General features: G+C 42.1%; 3 protein-coding genes across 3 annotated transcripts; 1 reads left to right on the forward strand and 2 right to left on the reverse strand.

Annotated features, from left to right (window-relative positions):
* Positions 1 to 13: 13 nt before the first annotated feature.
* Positions 14 to 3,547, reverse strand: BCR41DRAFT_381044 (hypothetical protein). The gene is made up of 7 exons (XM_022027288.1): positions 3,128 to 3,547; positions 2,981 to 2,994; positions 2,736 to 2,831; positions 2,429 to 2,598; positions 2,251 to 2,317; positions 1,861 to 2,125; positions 14 to 1,712 (listed from the first exon to the last, which is right to left on the reverse strand). The coding sequence occupies exons 1-7, from the start codon at positions 3,322 to 3,324 to the stop codon at positions 134 to 136; spliced, it is 2,388 nt and encodes a 795-aa protein (XP_021880979.1). The 5' UTR covers positions 3,325 to 3,547; the 3' UTR covers positions 14 to 133.
* Positions 3,548 to 3,687: 140 nt separating this feature from the next.
* On the reverse strand, positions 3,688 to 6,187 carry BCR41DRAFT_306565 (GC-rich sequence DNA-binding factor-like protein-domain-containing protein; the record flags this gene model as incomplete). The annotated part of the gene is made up of 2 exons (XM_022020830.1): positions 3,688 to 5,475; positions 5,603 to 6,187. The coding sequence occupies 2 exons, from the start codon at positions 6,185 to 6,187 to the stop codon at positions 3,688 to 3,690; spliced, it is 2,373 nt and encodes a 790-aa protein (XP_021880980.1).
* Positions 6,188 to 7,357: 1,170 nt separating this feature from the next.
* Positions 7,358 to 10,763, forward strand: BCR41DRAFT_322990 (hypothetical protein). Its single transcript, XM_022021493.1, has 9 exons — positions 7,358 to 7,819; positions 8,127 to 8,180; positions 8,299 to 8,316; positions 8,416 to 8,462; positions 8,590 to 8,675; positions 8,807 to 8,903; positions 9,003 to 9,166; positions 9,289 to 9,465; positions 9,569 to 10,763. Exons 1-9 carry the CDS (start codon positions 7,548 to 7,550, stop codon positions 10,517 to 10,519), a joined length of 1,866 nt encoding a protein of 621 aa, XP_021880981.1. The 5' UTR covers positions 7,358 to 7,547; the 3' UTR covers positions 10,520 to 10,763.
* The last annotated feature ends 2,708 nt before the right edge of the window (positions 10,764 to 13,471 follow it).

The raw sequence follows: 13,471 nt of genomic DNA on the forward strand, positions 1-13,471 counted from the left end.
TTTAATGTAATGTGGAGGATTGAAAGTTTTTTTTTTTATCTGCATAAAATGTCAAATGTCGTTCTTTTATCTTGTCAACTTTATCTATTTACAACGGACAAGGTCATACTTCAAACTAGGGGCTTCTTTTTTCCTACAAGTGGTTCAAGGGTGCTACAGTTCGTGGCTGTTTCCACAGTTTTAAACTCAAAAGTGCTGCAATGCCAGCCATGATACCTCCAATACGAAGCATAACGCCAATGGTCTCAGGATCGCCTGGCTGATCGGATCCTTCGCCTGTACCCGTGTTTGCGTCGCCTTCCTTCGGTTCAATCGCTGCAAACACTAAACTACTTAAAAAACTGACCAGAAACTGTGGTAAAACAATATAAACGTTATGAATACCCAACAGTGCGCCTGCAGATGATACTTCAGAAGGCGGCCCAGAGGCAGAGGCAGATCTTGACGCAGAATTAGAGCGGCTAGATGGAAGTGCAGGATGGTTTGCGTTATTATTACTATTGTCACTGTTATTATCAATAGAGCGCGTGTATCCATTTGACCCACGCCGCTCTTGAAGTCCCTCACGAGAGGAAGACGATCCTGTTGATGATTGAGATCGACTGCTCTGTTTCCGGACCAACGTTCTTCCTTCATCTTCCCTATGTTTCCTGACGTTTAAATGACCATCATGATCATCTCCAGCCACATCTGTGTCAGAATCTGTAGGATCGATAAGTGCCATGGCCACACCTTGGTCTGGTGGGACTGTCCAACCAGCAGGTGCTGCCACAATACTGGATAGTCCATCCACAATCGTGGGCGAGGACGTGCTGGAATGACGTCCACCTTGAAAGTTAGATTCAACCACTGTTATCACCTCATCCAGACTTTCTCTTCCTCCTCTCAAAGGTTGATATTGCCTTCCGCGGCTACTATCAACCATTTGGATTTCTTCACCTCCACTGTCATCGTCGTCATCGTTTTGCTTTTGAAAAAGAACCTCTGTTGACTCACGAGATTGTGACTGGTTCGATTCATGAACACGGTTTTGATGTTGTTCCTCTTGCATTTGTTGGGAAATGACTTCGCCCAAAATAGAGAATGGAGCCCACATCGTCACAGCCCATGAAATACCACAGCCAGCAAACAAAATGGTCGATCCTCTCAGGTCATGAATATACCACGTGCTTATTAACGAGAACGAGACTAGCACTAATGACAACGTGTACATTCTAGGCAGAGTGAGTCCCCGAATAGGAAGTTGTAGCCATTGGGGGAGCTTTATCCTATTCCACTTTGAAGTCCGTTTTGTGCTCAGATGTCCATTCTCTGATCTCGTGTTTGGAAACGGCCCATTGCTTAATTCAGAGCCAACTTGTTCTGCAGGTGCGACAAAAACTGGGAGCAAAATAGAAGCCGCCAGTGAAATGATGGAATAGATGAGCAAGCAATAGGATCCTGCTCTAATAGCTGCATCCTGAACGCCATTGACAACATCTTGATCCGCATTCGAAGGTGGATTGGGATCTATGGGCGCCCCATTCTCCATCATCTCGCGAGTATAAATCTCGGCAATATAGGTGGATGAATAAAAGAGAAATGGGAACCAACCCATCCACGCAAAGAACTGGACATTGCAAAGATGTTGGATCCTTGTAGGAAGATATCGAATGGCCTTGAATATTGTTTTAAATCCTAGTAAAAACTCTTCAAACGAAGAGTTTGAGGATCTGGGAATCATTTTTCATTTGCAAGATAAGAAAAAGGAAAAAAGAAAAAAGAAAAAAATATGTGTAGAGATTTTTAGTGAAATGTTTTGTAGACTTACACACTTAGTCCTGTTGTAAAAAAGAAAAAGTCGAGAAAACATCAACTCACTTGGATTCAGCTCGGACCATGACTCGTTCAGTCACAGTTACACATGTCAATCCAACAGCGAAGATCAAGAATAAGCAAGCAATAACACATAAGCCTTTGATTTGTGTATCTCCAAAGGCTGGAATTCTTTGAGGTAGATTGACATTGCCCATGAAATATCCTAAAATACCGCCAATACCCATAAGTCGACTCGCCCATGACGCCGCTGCCTCTTGCTGCGAAGCTGGTAAGCTGTCCACGATCAACGTCCTGCAGCTTGCTTGAACTAAAAGAGAGAAGAATGAAGTCCGTAAAATGTTTCATCAGTTTCTACTTGCAATAGCAGGAGGTTGAATATATCCTGTATCAACATTGAAGTTCCCTCATGAAACATGAAAAACATCACCTTACCACAATTGATCGCAAAGTCCAGAATGTAAATAGATCCTACTGCCATTAAGATAGTGGCATTCTCTAACTAAGACATGGGCATATAGAGAAAACCAAAGTTAGATTTGCATTGTAATAGAATAAACGAGATCTGAGAGGTGATAGTAAAAGATAAAAAGATGCAGATATACAGACATACGTTAGAATAATCTGAACCAAAGACTCCCCTAATGATCTCTCTGCACCATCCGAGACATAGAAAGGAGACAACAACCGCTATGACTCCGATGATGAGAAAAGGTCGTCGTCGCCCCAGCTTAGAAGTGCATCTATCTGAGAGCACACCAACTATGGGTTGCATAATAAGCCCTGAAAATCGTAGTGGATAGAGAAAATGATAAATCACATCCTGGTCAGAGTCGATGCGGAAGGTAGCCTCAGTGTTGCGCTAAGTCAATTTTTACTCGTTATATTTTATCGAAAGCCATGAAGCTCCTTATTTCTACCTGATAGAGGACCCGCTATCCATACAAGCGACATGAGCGACTTTGAAAGACCAAGTTGAAGAAGAAAAGGGGTTCCATAAGCCATTTCCACAGACCCTAAGTAATAAAAGCAAAAAAACCTCCGTTAGTAAATAGGGCATGAAAGTGCGCCGTTGCCAGATTTATTCTTCTGTGCTCTCACATTAATGATATCATTGTTTTCTCCATTATTGAGCTGGGAAGCATATATAGAGGTAAGAACCTACAAGTAAATTGGAGACTAAGAGAGCGCCGGGACAGAGGCAGATTCAGGTAAGCAAGCTGCAAAATGGAATCTGTAGATTTTCAGCAATCACAGAGCTTGCACTATTACGGAGCCAGAGTAGAGAACTGTTGCTCTTTATGTTTCTTACCCCATCAGGGCTGTGGACAGAAGAATCATACGGATTGACCTGGTAGGCCCCCAGATGCGCGCTCGGCCATGAAGGCCGGGTCTACGTCCATCCTGTCTCTCCTGTCTCTCCTGCCTCTCCTGTCTATCTCTGCTTTGCCGTGGCTCATCTATATCTGTCCTCCTATGTCCACTTCTGACGTTTTCGTTTAGTACCATGGGTCGAATTTTATTGCGAGTGCGTTGATGTAATGAGTCGAGTGATTTATTACAAGTGTCTGAATGTCAATGTGAATGAAAGATGGCCAAGGTGAAAGGTACTGATTAAGATAAAAAAAGAGAGAAAGTGAGAATAGATACAGAGAGAAGACGCACGAGGTCGTAGGTATTATAGAAAACTTTTAAAGCAAAAAGAAACCTCGATGAATGTGAAATGGAGCGGGACAGAAAACGCCCAGCTTACTCTGTGTAATGAATAAATGCATTGATGACAACATTGCCCTGTTTGTGTTGGATTGTCGGTTGTAATATTATTGGCTCTTCTTGTCTTAATGTACACTAATACTTTGTCAACTATATATTTTACCGAGATCTCTGTTCTCCTCCTCCTGCTGTGCCTTTGGTCTTGCCTGCACCCGCAAGCAACATTAACTCCTCTAGTCCTGTTGGTGTCCACACTCCGGTCTCCTCCGATTTCACAAACGCTACTTCGTCTGTCATGTGCACAAGGATGCCTCCGGCTGTGCCTGTCGAGTTGCCCCCTAACCGGTACAATGGCTTGCCTGACCGTTCATGCATCTGCTTCGTCATTACAAACAGCAACGAGTTCTGTGTTGCATAGTCTTGTACAAGATCTTTAAACGACATCGTGGTGACCAAATGCTTCTTCGTCTGTAACCGCCCAAGAGCTTCAGCTGATGCACTCGATCCACTGCTGCCCGCCTTGCCTTGTTGCTGTTTTTGTTGCGTTTGTGCTTGTGCCTGTGCTAGATCTGCTGGCGCCATGATCTGAAGCCCTGCCATGAACTGGTTGATCATGTCTAGCCCTTGACGGAATCCCAATGCAACACCCGTTTCTTGCACTAGTTCTGCAGGGAATAATGATTTCCACCATTGATACCATTGTGATACCTGTTCCAGATCCGTAGTTGAGGGATGAGTGAGCCACAAGTATAGCACCTGGTGCCATTTAGGGAAGAATTCATTCACTAGAAGCGAGCTAAATGTTGTACTAGGGAAATATGAGTGCCATGGAAGGATGGCCTGAAGGATTTCAATCTTCTGGTTTCGTGGATTAATTTCAAATAATGCCAACCCTTCCACTAGCTTGGGTAATACAGACTTCAACAGTAGTACTTCCATATCTGAATCTTCGAAAACACCTTTCCATGGCCCCAATATATGCAAGGCACTTGGGTCCAAGACATTCCAGGCTTTAAGTCCAGATGCAAGCTTCCGACGTACTGTGTCAAATAGCTCCTGATCCATGAGTGGTTGTCCAAGGACGGGTAGCCAGGGATGAATCCAAGTGTGAAGCATAAGCGAATCCCGTGGATTCCATATATCCACCTCCTTTTGAAGTTTAGGAAGGATAAGCTGAGTGATGATGTTGTCATAGATAAACTCTGGAAGGATCGGAGGTGCCCATGCTTCTAGCAGTTCAATTACCGGGTCACAATCCCGCGCGTTCCATTCATTATTGATAGCTGAACGAACTTTGGGAAGCCAATGTTGATTTAACAGGCTCTCGTAAGCCGTCATCTGCTCTGGTTGAACAGGTTTGCTCCCATAGAAGCTTTCTGTATTTCGATCATTATTGTAGACCACCTTGCTTTTCCGAAGTAGTTTATGCCACCGTCGAAACAACCCTGCACCTAAAGTAGGGTTTCCAAGTACATTCCAATCCTTCAGCAGCCTTTTGAAACTATCTTGAAGTGCAGCAAAGAATGCCTGATCTAGTTCGTACAACTGATATTCTTCAAAATAAAGTCCAGAGAACATATCGAAAGGCTCCTTGAAAGCATTAGCAATATAATCTTCTTTAATGTCGACTGCAACTCTCCCAGAAGTGTCACTTGTTGCCTCATGAATTTCATTCGCAATTTTAGAGCATTGATCCGTAATGGCTAGTACTCTGGTCAGGCGCTCGAGGTTGATCTCATCTTGTGAAATTAATTTCTGCATCCGCTCGCCCTCTGCCTCTAATACTTTTTGCCGTACATGATCAGCCTTCTGCGCTCTGGCTAGTTGTTCGAGATCTGTAGTTGAGATATCGGCCATCAGCTGCAGGTTGTGCCGGAGTTCAGGGAAACGTTCATGTTCAAATGGAGTTGTCGAGGTGATCAGACTTGCCGAGGAAAGTTCTCGTACCTAAAATAAATAAATAAAAAAAAGACATACAAGCAGATGGTGATGTCGGTAAAACGTTCATACAGGGTTATGACAAATATAGAAGTGTCCAATATATGTAAGCGTGAAATAGCCGTAATCAACTTACAGTCTTTCCTGTCATATCCAAAATTTTTTGAGGTTGCACTTGAGTCATGGGTAAATCACCAGACTCAATTTCACGCTGAATCTCCTCAGCTGTCTTGTATTCGACCTTGGCCTTACGTGGCCCGCGACTGCTCGATTTTTTCCACCCATCTGCTTTGATCTCCTGCTCCTTCTTGGCTCCAGCCTTTGACCTGAGCTTGGCTGGCTCTTCATCTTCATCTGAACTGACTTCAACGCCGCGCCTTTTTTCCTCGGCACGTGTTTGATCTGTCTTTTCCTTAAATCCCTTGAAACCTATACCCATCTTAACAGGCCGTAGCTTTGTTTGGATAGGTTCGACAATGCCTGTGCCTCCAACGCCTAAACCATAGCCTTTCTTCCATCCCATTTTCTCCAGCATCTTTAGACCAAACCCACTGCCTTTAGCCGAGAATGCGCCATAGTCCTGACTGACTTTGACGGGTGCAATCACCGGTGCTTCCAATTTTGGACTAGATGTTGCTGCAGGAGATCCTTGACGAGGCGATGGACTGCTAGAATTTGATCCATCCCCACCGAGGCCTGCTCTATTCTTGAAGAAGCTCATGCTGCTGTAGGTGTTATTTCTGCTCCGATGCTGGCTCCTTGAGCTATTCTCTGCGGCAATTAATGACTCTGACTTATTTGATAGCCCTAGACCTGCCTTGATGGATGCTGCTATAGTCTTGTTATTATCGATGGGTATACTGTTGCTGGATAGCGAAGGACTGCCCATTGCCTGTGTCTCTACGGTAACAGATCCAAGCCCAATACCGGGTTTGGGTCCCATCTGCGGCCGCTGTAATCTGTCCTCATAAGCGTCAACTTCTTCCTGATCCTCTGCCTTCTGGGCTTTGAATGCAGCTTCTCTAGCCTGTCTAGCTTCTGTTTCCTCTTCATTATTCTCATCCTCATTCTCATCCTCATTATCCAGATCCATTTCGCCCCCGCTCCCCTCGTCGTCTGAGCTATCGCGTTTTTCTATGCCACGATCACTGCTTCTTTCCATGTGTTCGTCAGAATCAGATGAGCCTCCATCTGATCTATCTGACATAGTCTTTGGTTGACCAATAGACGCAGAAGAGGCAGCAACAAACTCGAATCCTTCGCGCCTTCGTCCCCTTGAGCGACCCCCGTCCAATCGAGGCCTTCTGTTGTCTTCATCTGATTCTAAAAATGATCCATAAATAGCCTCATCCTTTGTTCGCTTGCGCCTAGACCTGTAATTCATATCTAGCAAAGTAAAAAATAAAGGGTAGTAGATGATACAGTGGATATTAGTACATTAATTCTAACTGTAATACACAGGATGAATGAAGGTACAAAGTATTGGCATCGATTCCCATGCTGTTTCTTGTTGTTTTTATCATTACCGTCAAACATGTCATTGTTGCCGTATAGATCAGTTCCTGTGTCATTACGTTCGTCTTCATCTGAGGACGAGTAAGTATCGTCGAGTGTATGCTTTCTTCTGCCCATGAGAGGTGATGTTGCTGCTGATAAAACAACTACTTTTTTTTTTTTTTTTCTTTTTTTTTGTTTTGATGGATGAGAATACACTAGAAAGAACTAGCGAATTGCTACTCTACGACTTGAATTTGTTATGTGAATGGCACAGTGCTTTAAGCGAGACAGAGAAAGTTAATCATTCAGCAAGTCACATTCCCGTCAATTGGCACGGGGACACAACTTCCACTCTCGTCATATCATATCGTCTTCAAGTCTCCTTTCCCTCTCCTCTTGTCTCTCCCTCTTTTTTTCTCTCATTCCTTAAACATTGTCATATTAAAACGCCTTTTTTTTGTAGTGTCATTCACATTACATTCAGAACAAAACAAACAATTATCATTATTCAGGATACTGCAAGCGACAATAGCAACCACAGCGACGGCAACAGCAACAACACATAAATTTGGACACAACGAGCCATGCTTAGGAATACAGGCTATCAAAAATCAAGCACAGGATCAGCTGTAGGTGGGACTCCAACCATGCGTCGCTCAACTGTATCTTCATCGTCCAACAACAACACTCTCACCAGCGCAGAAGGTCTCTCTGCTTCAGAGATTGCACGTAAACGACAGACTCGTAAAGACGATGCCATCCGTAAGAAATTAGATCAGGAATTGGGCAAGAAGAAAACTACTACGCGTTCTCATGGGTCTACTCGTCCAGTTCAGGGCACCGTCGGATCTCTTCGGTAATTGTCTTTTTTTTTTTTTTTTTTTTTTTTCTTTTCTATGCTGTCTTTTTCATCACTGGTAATGTAAAGATAAAAGTAAAAAAGGTGGTTGTGGTGAAACGGAAAACATTTGAGTTCGTTATCTGCAGCAACAATAGATATCATAATAATTGCTTTATACATAAAAAGGACAATATCCAGGCTACCTCTCGGAACAAAAAGGGGAGATCGGAAGACGGAGTCAAGGGGCTAACGCATAATATATATGCTTTTTTTTTAATGAACATTATGTCTTTGTTGATATTTATTTTGATTTGTGATGTAGTCCATCTCCCGCCTTGACCCTCCCAGATACAGCGATGGTCGTCGACGCTGCAAGGTAAGCAAAAATCTTTTTTTTTTTTTTTTTTTTTTTTGTAATACCCAAACAGATGGGCCACTTTGACAAGGTTCAGTCTGCTGATCTGTATCCACTTCGGCTCACTATCTTGATATAGAATCATGGCAGCCAAGAGGTAAATATATTGCGCAAATCATTTTATTTGCAACATAATTATGCTAAATGCTTGATACACTTGTCTAACATTTCATGAACATGTGCATTGGGTTCACAGGGCAGATGCTGTTCTTGTCATTGATGCACAAGAACAAACACTAGTTGGTAATTTTTTTTTTTTTTTTTTTTTTTTTTTTGGTATTGGTATTACAGTGTCTCGTTTCACAAACTGTAATGGATTGTCTGATATGAATATGGAACATACTCTCTTTTCCACATCAATCACAATTAGGAATTATGACGGATAAGGACCTCGCATTCCGAGTCGTGGCCGAGGGTTTGGACATCCACACTCCTATCTCACAAGTGATGACTAAAGTAAGGCTGATAATGCAATTTAAAACTAGTTTCTAAGAAAAGGCTCAATAAGTTAATGTTTTGGCTCTAAAAATACTTTGATTTTGCTGTGCTGACACATTCTGCGCCATTACTTTCAAACCCTTCTATAGAATCCCTTTTGCGTTACAACAGATACCAATGCTACAGAAGCCCTCAATAAGATGGTCAACGGAGGATTCCGCCATTTACCGTGCTTAAATTCAGATGGTAAAAAAAAAACAGATTATCCATTCTTCTGAAATGTCGTTTGATTTCTGTGACTAAAATCTCATTAATACTGATCTTGAAAAAATCTATCAATCTTAGGCGATGTCGTTGGACTGCTAGATATCACAAAATGCCTTTACGAAGCACTAGAGAAGTTGGAAAAGGCCCACAAATCGTCCAAGCAATTGGCTGATGCCCTTCAAGGCATGCAGTCCGAGTGGGCTCAACCTGCAAACCCTGAACTCCAAAACTACGTGGCAATCGTAAGTATCAATGTGCTTGCAGGAGCATAAATAAATATCTATGCGGTTTCAAAAGCATATAAAGCTAATATAAGGAACGACATTATCACTGTACGGTTTATGTTCGAACTATTGATATGCAGATGAGGGAAAAAATGTCTTCGCCCGATCTAAATACTATTCTGGACGAGCACCATGGCGTAGCTGAGATTCAAGCCAGAACATCCGTTCGTGAAGCGTCAAGGGTCATGAAACAATGGCACACAACAGCAAGTCTGATCATGGAGGATGGACGGATTACGGGAATCTTCACAACCAAGGTATGGGACGGCTATTAAAATCTGATAAACTCGACTCCAGTTCCTCGGATATTGATCCTATTATCGATCGCCAATGGTTAACCTTCTCGTTACTCCCGCATAGGATATTGTTGTAAGAGTGTTAGCAGCTGGGCTGGAACCAGACAGGACCTCAGTTATCCGAGTCATGACACCCCACCCAGACACGGTGCCGGCTAGCATGACAATCTTGGATGCACTGAAAAAGATGCATGACAATCGCTATCTTCATTTGCCTGCAGTGGATGATCATGGTCAAATGGCAGGCCTTGTAGATGTTTTGCAGCTTTCATTTGCAATGTTAAATCAAATGGGCTCTATTCAAGGTGACCAAATTGTCTCAACTGAGGGTCAAGGTCCTGTATGGAACAAATTCTGGGAGTCAACTTTCGCTAGGGAAGAGACAGGATCAGAAATCTCTGCGTCCGATGTCCGATCAGGATTTAATCCCCCGCCCTCTGATTTAAACTATGGCACTGGCAGTATCTTGGAATCGTCTGTGCGTCATGGTTCATCTCCTTTACCGCTTGGTGGAATAGAGGAACTTGGATCCGAATTTACATTCAAGTTCAAGGAGAGTAACGGTCAAGTTCATCGATTTGGATCGAGCACTCGATCGTTCTCAGAACTGCGCGATAAGATCATTGAGAAGATGGGTGGGCTTGAGCCTGGTCAAGAGGTAGTACTGAGCTATTGTGACGAGGAAAACGATCAAGTGTTGATTCTGCAGGATGCAGATATTACAGAAGCTGTGCAAATGGCGTATAGGAATCAATGGCCATTGATTAGACTCTCAGTGACCGTTTCATCTAAAACTCATCCACAAAACGCAGTAGCCAGTAGTAACGATACCACCACAACCAACACAGCCACCACAGCCGCCAGCAGTAGCAGCAACGATACCAAGAACAAAGGCAGTAGTTCTCAAGATGCAGGGGGTCCAATGGCAGGTCTAAACCCAATCGTGGTTTCTGGTGCAGTCGGCCTTGGTATCGGTCTTATCATTGCAGTTGCATTCGGGTTCATGCGAAAGTAGATACCGATTTAGGCTTACCACTTTTTTTCATCCTTGCTGTTACATTTTTTTTTTCCTCTATTTGTAATCCTTCCTTATCTTACTTTCTTTCATGGTTAATGGATAAACATGGTTTCAACATAACCAGTAACGACTTGACACGATTCTGACGAATAAAGTATACATATTTTCGTATACTGCGGTTCTTTGTTTTTTCTAGTTGTACAGTATCGTATACACCGTCTATTTTTGAATAATAAAAGGCAAATTGGAGTTTTACATGAAACAACTATCAAGATGCATTAATTCCTACATATTTTTGAAGGCGCTCCTAACGCCTATGAACTTGTTGGCTTGAACTTGTTGGGCCTCGTTTGTGTAGTTATATGGAACAGGCACACACGCGCAATGTCCTCGGATCCAACCATGTCACGATCACAATATATCTGACAGCTTCGACAATACTTGGACCTGTTGACATGACTTTCTAGGAATGCGTTGCAGTTGGGGCGGGACATTTAGCATTGGTGTAATACCCATGAACGCTAAGAACTTCCCATCCAAGGGACCTCGCCTGTTTGAGGAAAAAGTAAATAAATAAATATAAATAGAACAGAGAATAGAGTGACCAAAGTTTCTTTCTTTTTTTTTTTCCGATGCTTACTCTAGTTATGAATCGCTTTTCGAACTCGGAATGCTTCAAGGGTATCCAGTTTGTGTGTCGAAAGAACCAAGACCGATTGCGAAAACTGCAAGGTTGGAGGAATCCATATTCATCCCGTTGTTCCCTCCAACAAATTGAAGGATTGAATCAATCTCATAGTCGTATGCAGCTTTCTGAGCTTTTCTCGAGTCCCTAGTTTTTCGGAGATGCCACTTACTGAGATAAAAAGACTGGAGTCTTTTCCCCTCTCCTTCCCTGTACAGGTACTCTAAGTACGAATTGATCCCTGAAAGCGTCATGGGCGGCAGCACTGACTCGATCAGATCGATACCGAATTGGGCCTTTCTCTCTTCAAGCAAGTGATGGCACTTGATATAAGGCCCGTACAAGAACGATCGATGGATGGTGGTGAAGCGACGGACTTGGGGCTCCCCTGGGTTCAGAGCTGTTACAACCAGATAGGTAGACGTATGTAGACCCGTGTTTACTTTTTGGGAAGTCTGCAAACATTCCTGTTTGACTATTTTTCTCGAAAAAGTAATCAATCGGGTTTCTGTTTCCTGGCTGCTCAGTCTCGGAGAACTGTTTGAGTTACATCCAATTGAAACAAACAAATAAAAAAAAAAAAAAAAAAAAAAAAAAAAAAAAACGCTGTGATGCAAAAGGCGTTTCTACATGTACGTACAGAAAGCAAAGAGACGCTTCAGCTGTTTGTTCAATAGCCTAGTGCATGTTCGTGTACACCACACAACTGACAGTGATTGACGAGCAAAAAAGGAAAGAAATTCTTGCCCCATTCTATGAAACAATAAAAAAAAACGCGATACAAGATAGTATGTGCAAACAACAAAGAAGCACGTCAACTGTTTGATCAGTATCCTTCTCCTGTTTGCTCACATACAATTTTTTTTTTTTTTTTTTTTTTTTTTCACTCTTGGCGTGCTTGTGTATAAAACTAGGAATCCGGCGCCAGGAAAAAAAAAATACCTCGCATGATTGGTGTCAAATCTGAAAACAGCAATAATGCACATGTCATGCATGAAAGATAAGGCCTTTAGTACTATGGCTATTGTTATGTTCAACTCATGCGGCCTCTCCGGGATCAACTTGTGATCACAACTGCTACTTGGGCGCATGAACTCTATTGACAAATTGACGTGAATCTATCGATCATGTTCTGCTGCCAAGGACTTGAAAAGAAAAGAAATACAAACCCCTTCTTCCTTGCTCCAATAACCCCTCCCATCCTTTCGATACATTCTTTCGCTGTATATATCCATTACATCTGAACCAAAGTTTCGAGACAATGCCCATGGGTTGCTGGATTTCAAGCCATTTATAATGGCAAATTTACCCTTTTTACGGACGAGAGGATAGAATTTTTTATGCCTTGAGTGTTGAGGAACATGGCAATGTTTTAACCTGATTGAGATAAACATACTATGTAATACAAACTAAGGTTCAATAGGACAAAGAGAGGGACCTTTAATTTCAGGACAGACGACATCTTATACATATACTAATAAGATATCGTCTTCTAAGTCATCGTATAGACGTACGCTATGTTTGTGTCTTTATGGTGCAAAGAAACTGAAATTTGAAATTTCATACGCGTTCTTTTTTTTTTTTTTTTTTAGTGGCAGTGTTGATATATGATACAATTAATAGTTTTCTAAATTGTTCAAGAGCCCGTCTATGCATCCCAAAGAAGCAAAAAAAAAAAAAAAAAAAAAAAAAAAAAGGAAACACGAGCCGGTGGCGCAAAGGCCAAGATTCTAGTATTATACTTCTTTAGGCTAAATCACTTTGTTTATCCCTTGAGCCGTAAAACGGGAAATATTTGCCCATTTGGCTTTCAATCCATGGCAGATCAGACCCAGTTCTCTGTGCTTTCTACTGGGATAAATTATCCGTCTTTGCATGCCAAGGAATAAAGAAAGCAGTAAAAATCAATCGGCAAAAAAAATTAGCATTTGTCAAGCTAAATAATCACAATGCACTATGTCTACCATTCACTTGCCTCGACTTCTTTGCACATCTGGCAACCTTTACCGTGTATTCATTTCTTGTTGATAGTCATGGCTGGATTTAGCAAATGTAGATTAGAGAAGAGCTGTAAACAATACTCAAAATAAAAAATAAAAACTTGTTTGTTTCTCTGTTGAAAATCTGATGAGTGTGTGTTTTTTTTTAAAAAATGTGATCCTTTTGTTTCGAGTTGCATTGCCGAAATATAAAAAAGCGGCCCCATTTGAAAGTAAATTTGTGGCGAGCATGAAGTAGGGTGTTGATCTGATCAGATCGCTTTT

The sequence above is a fragment of the Lobosporangium transversale genome (genome assembly GCF_002105155.1).
Source record: "Lobosporangium transversale strain NRRL 3116 chromosome Unknown BCR41scaffold_20, whole genome shotgun sequence".
NCBI lineage: Eukaryota > Fungi > Mortierellomycota > Mortierellomycetes > Mortierellales > Mortierellaceae > Lobosporangium > Lobosporangium transversale.

Bases quoted from the DNA above. Each gene is read 5' to 3' on its own strand.
- BCR41DRAFT_322990 (XM_022021493.1), top strand. From the start codon at position 7,548: ATGCTTAGGAATACAGGCTATCAAAAATCAAGCACAGGATCAGCTGTA. The intron at 8,676-8,806 runs GTAAGGCTGATA...ACCCTTCTATAG, and splicing joins TCTCACAAGTGATGACTAAA to AATCCCTTTTGCGTTACAAC. The intron at 9,466-9,568 runs GTATGGGACGGC...ACTCCCGCATAG, and splicing joins CGGGAATCTTCACAACCAAG to GATATTGTTGTAAGAGTGTT.
- BCR41DRAFT_381044 (XM_022027288.1), bottom strand. From the start codon at position 3,324: ATGGTACTAAACGAAAACGTCAGAAGTGGACATAGGAGGACAGATATA. The intron at 2,318-2,428 runs GTATGTCTGTAT...CCCATGTCTTAG, and splicing joins TTGGTTCAGATTATTCTAAC to TTAGAGAATGCCACTATCTT. The intron at 2,126-2,250 runs GTAAGGTGATGT...TCTCTCTTTTAG, and splicing joins GGACTTTGCGATCAATTGTG to TTCAAGCAAGCTGCAGGACG.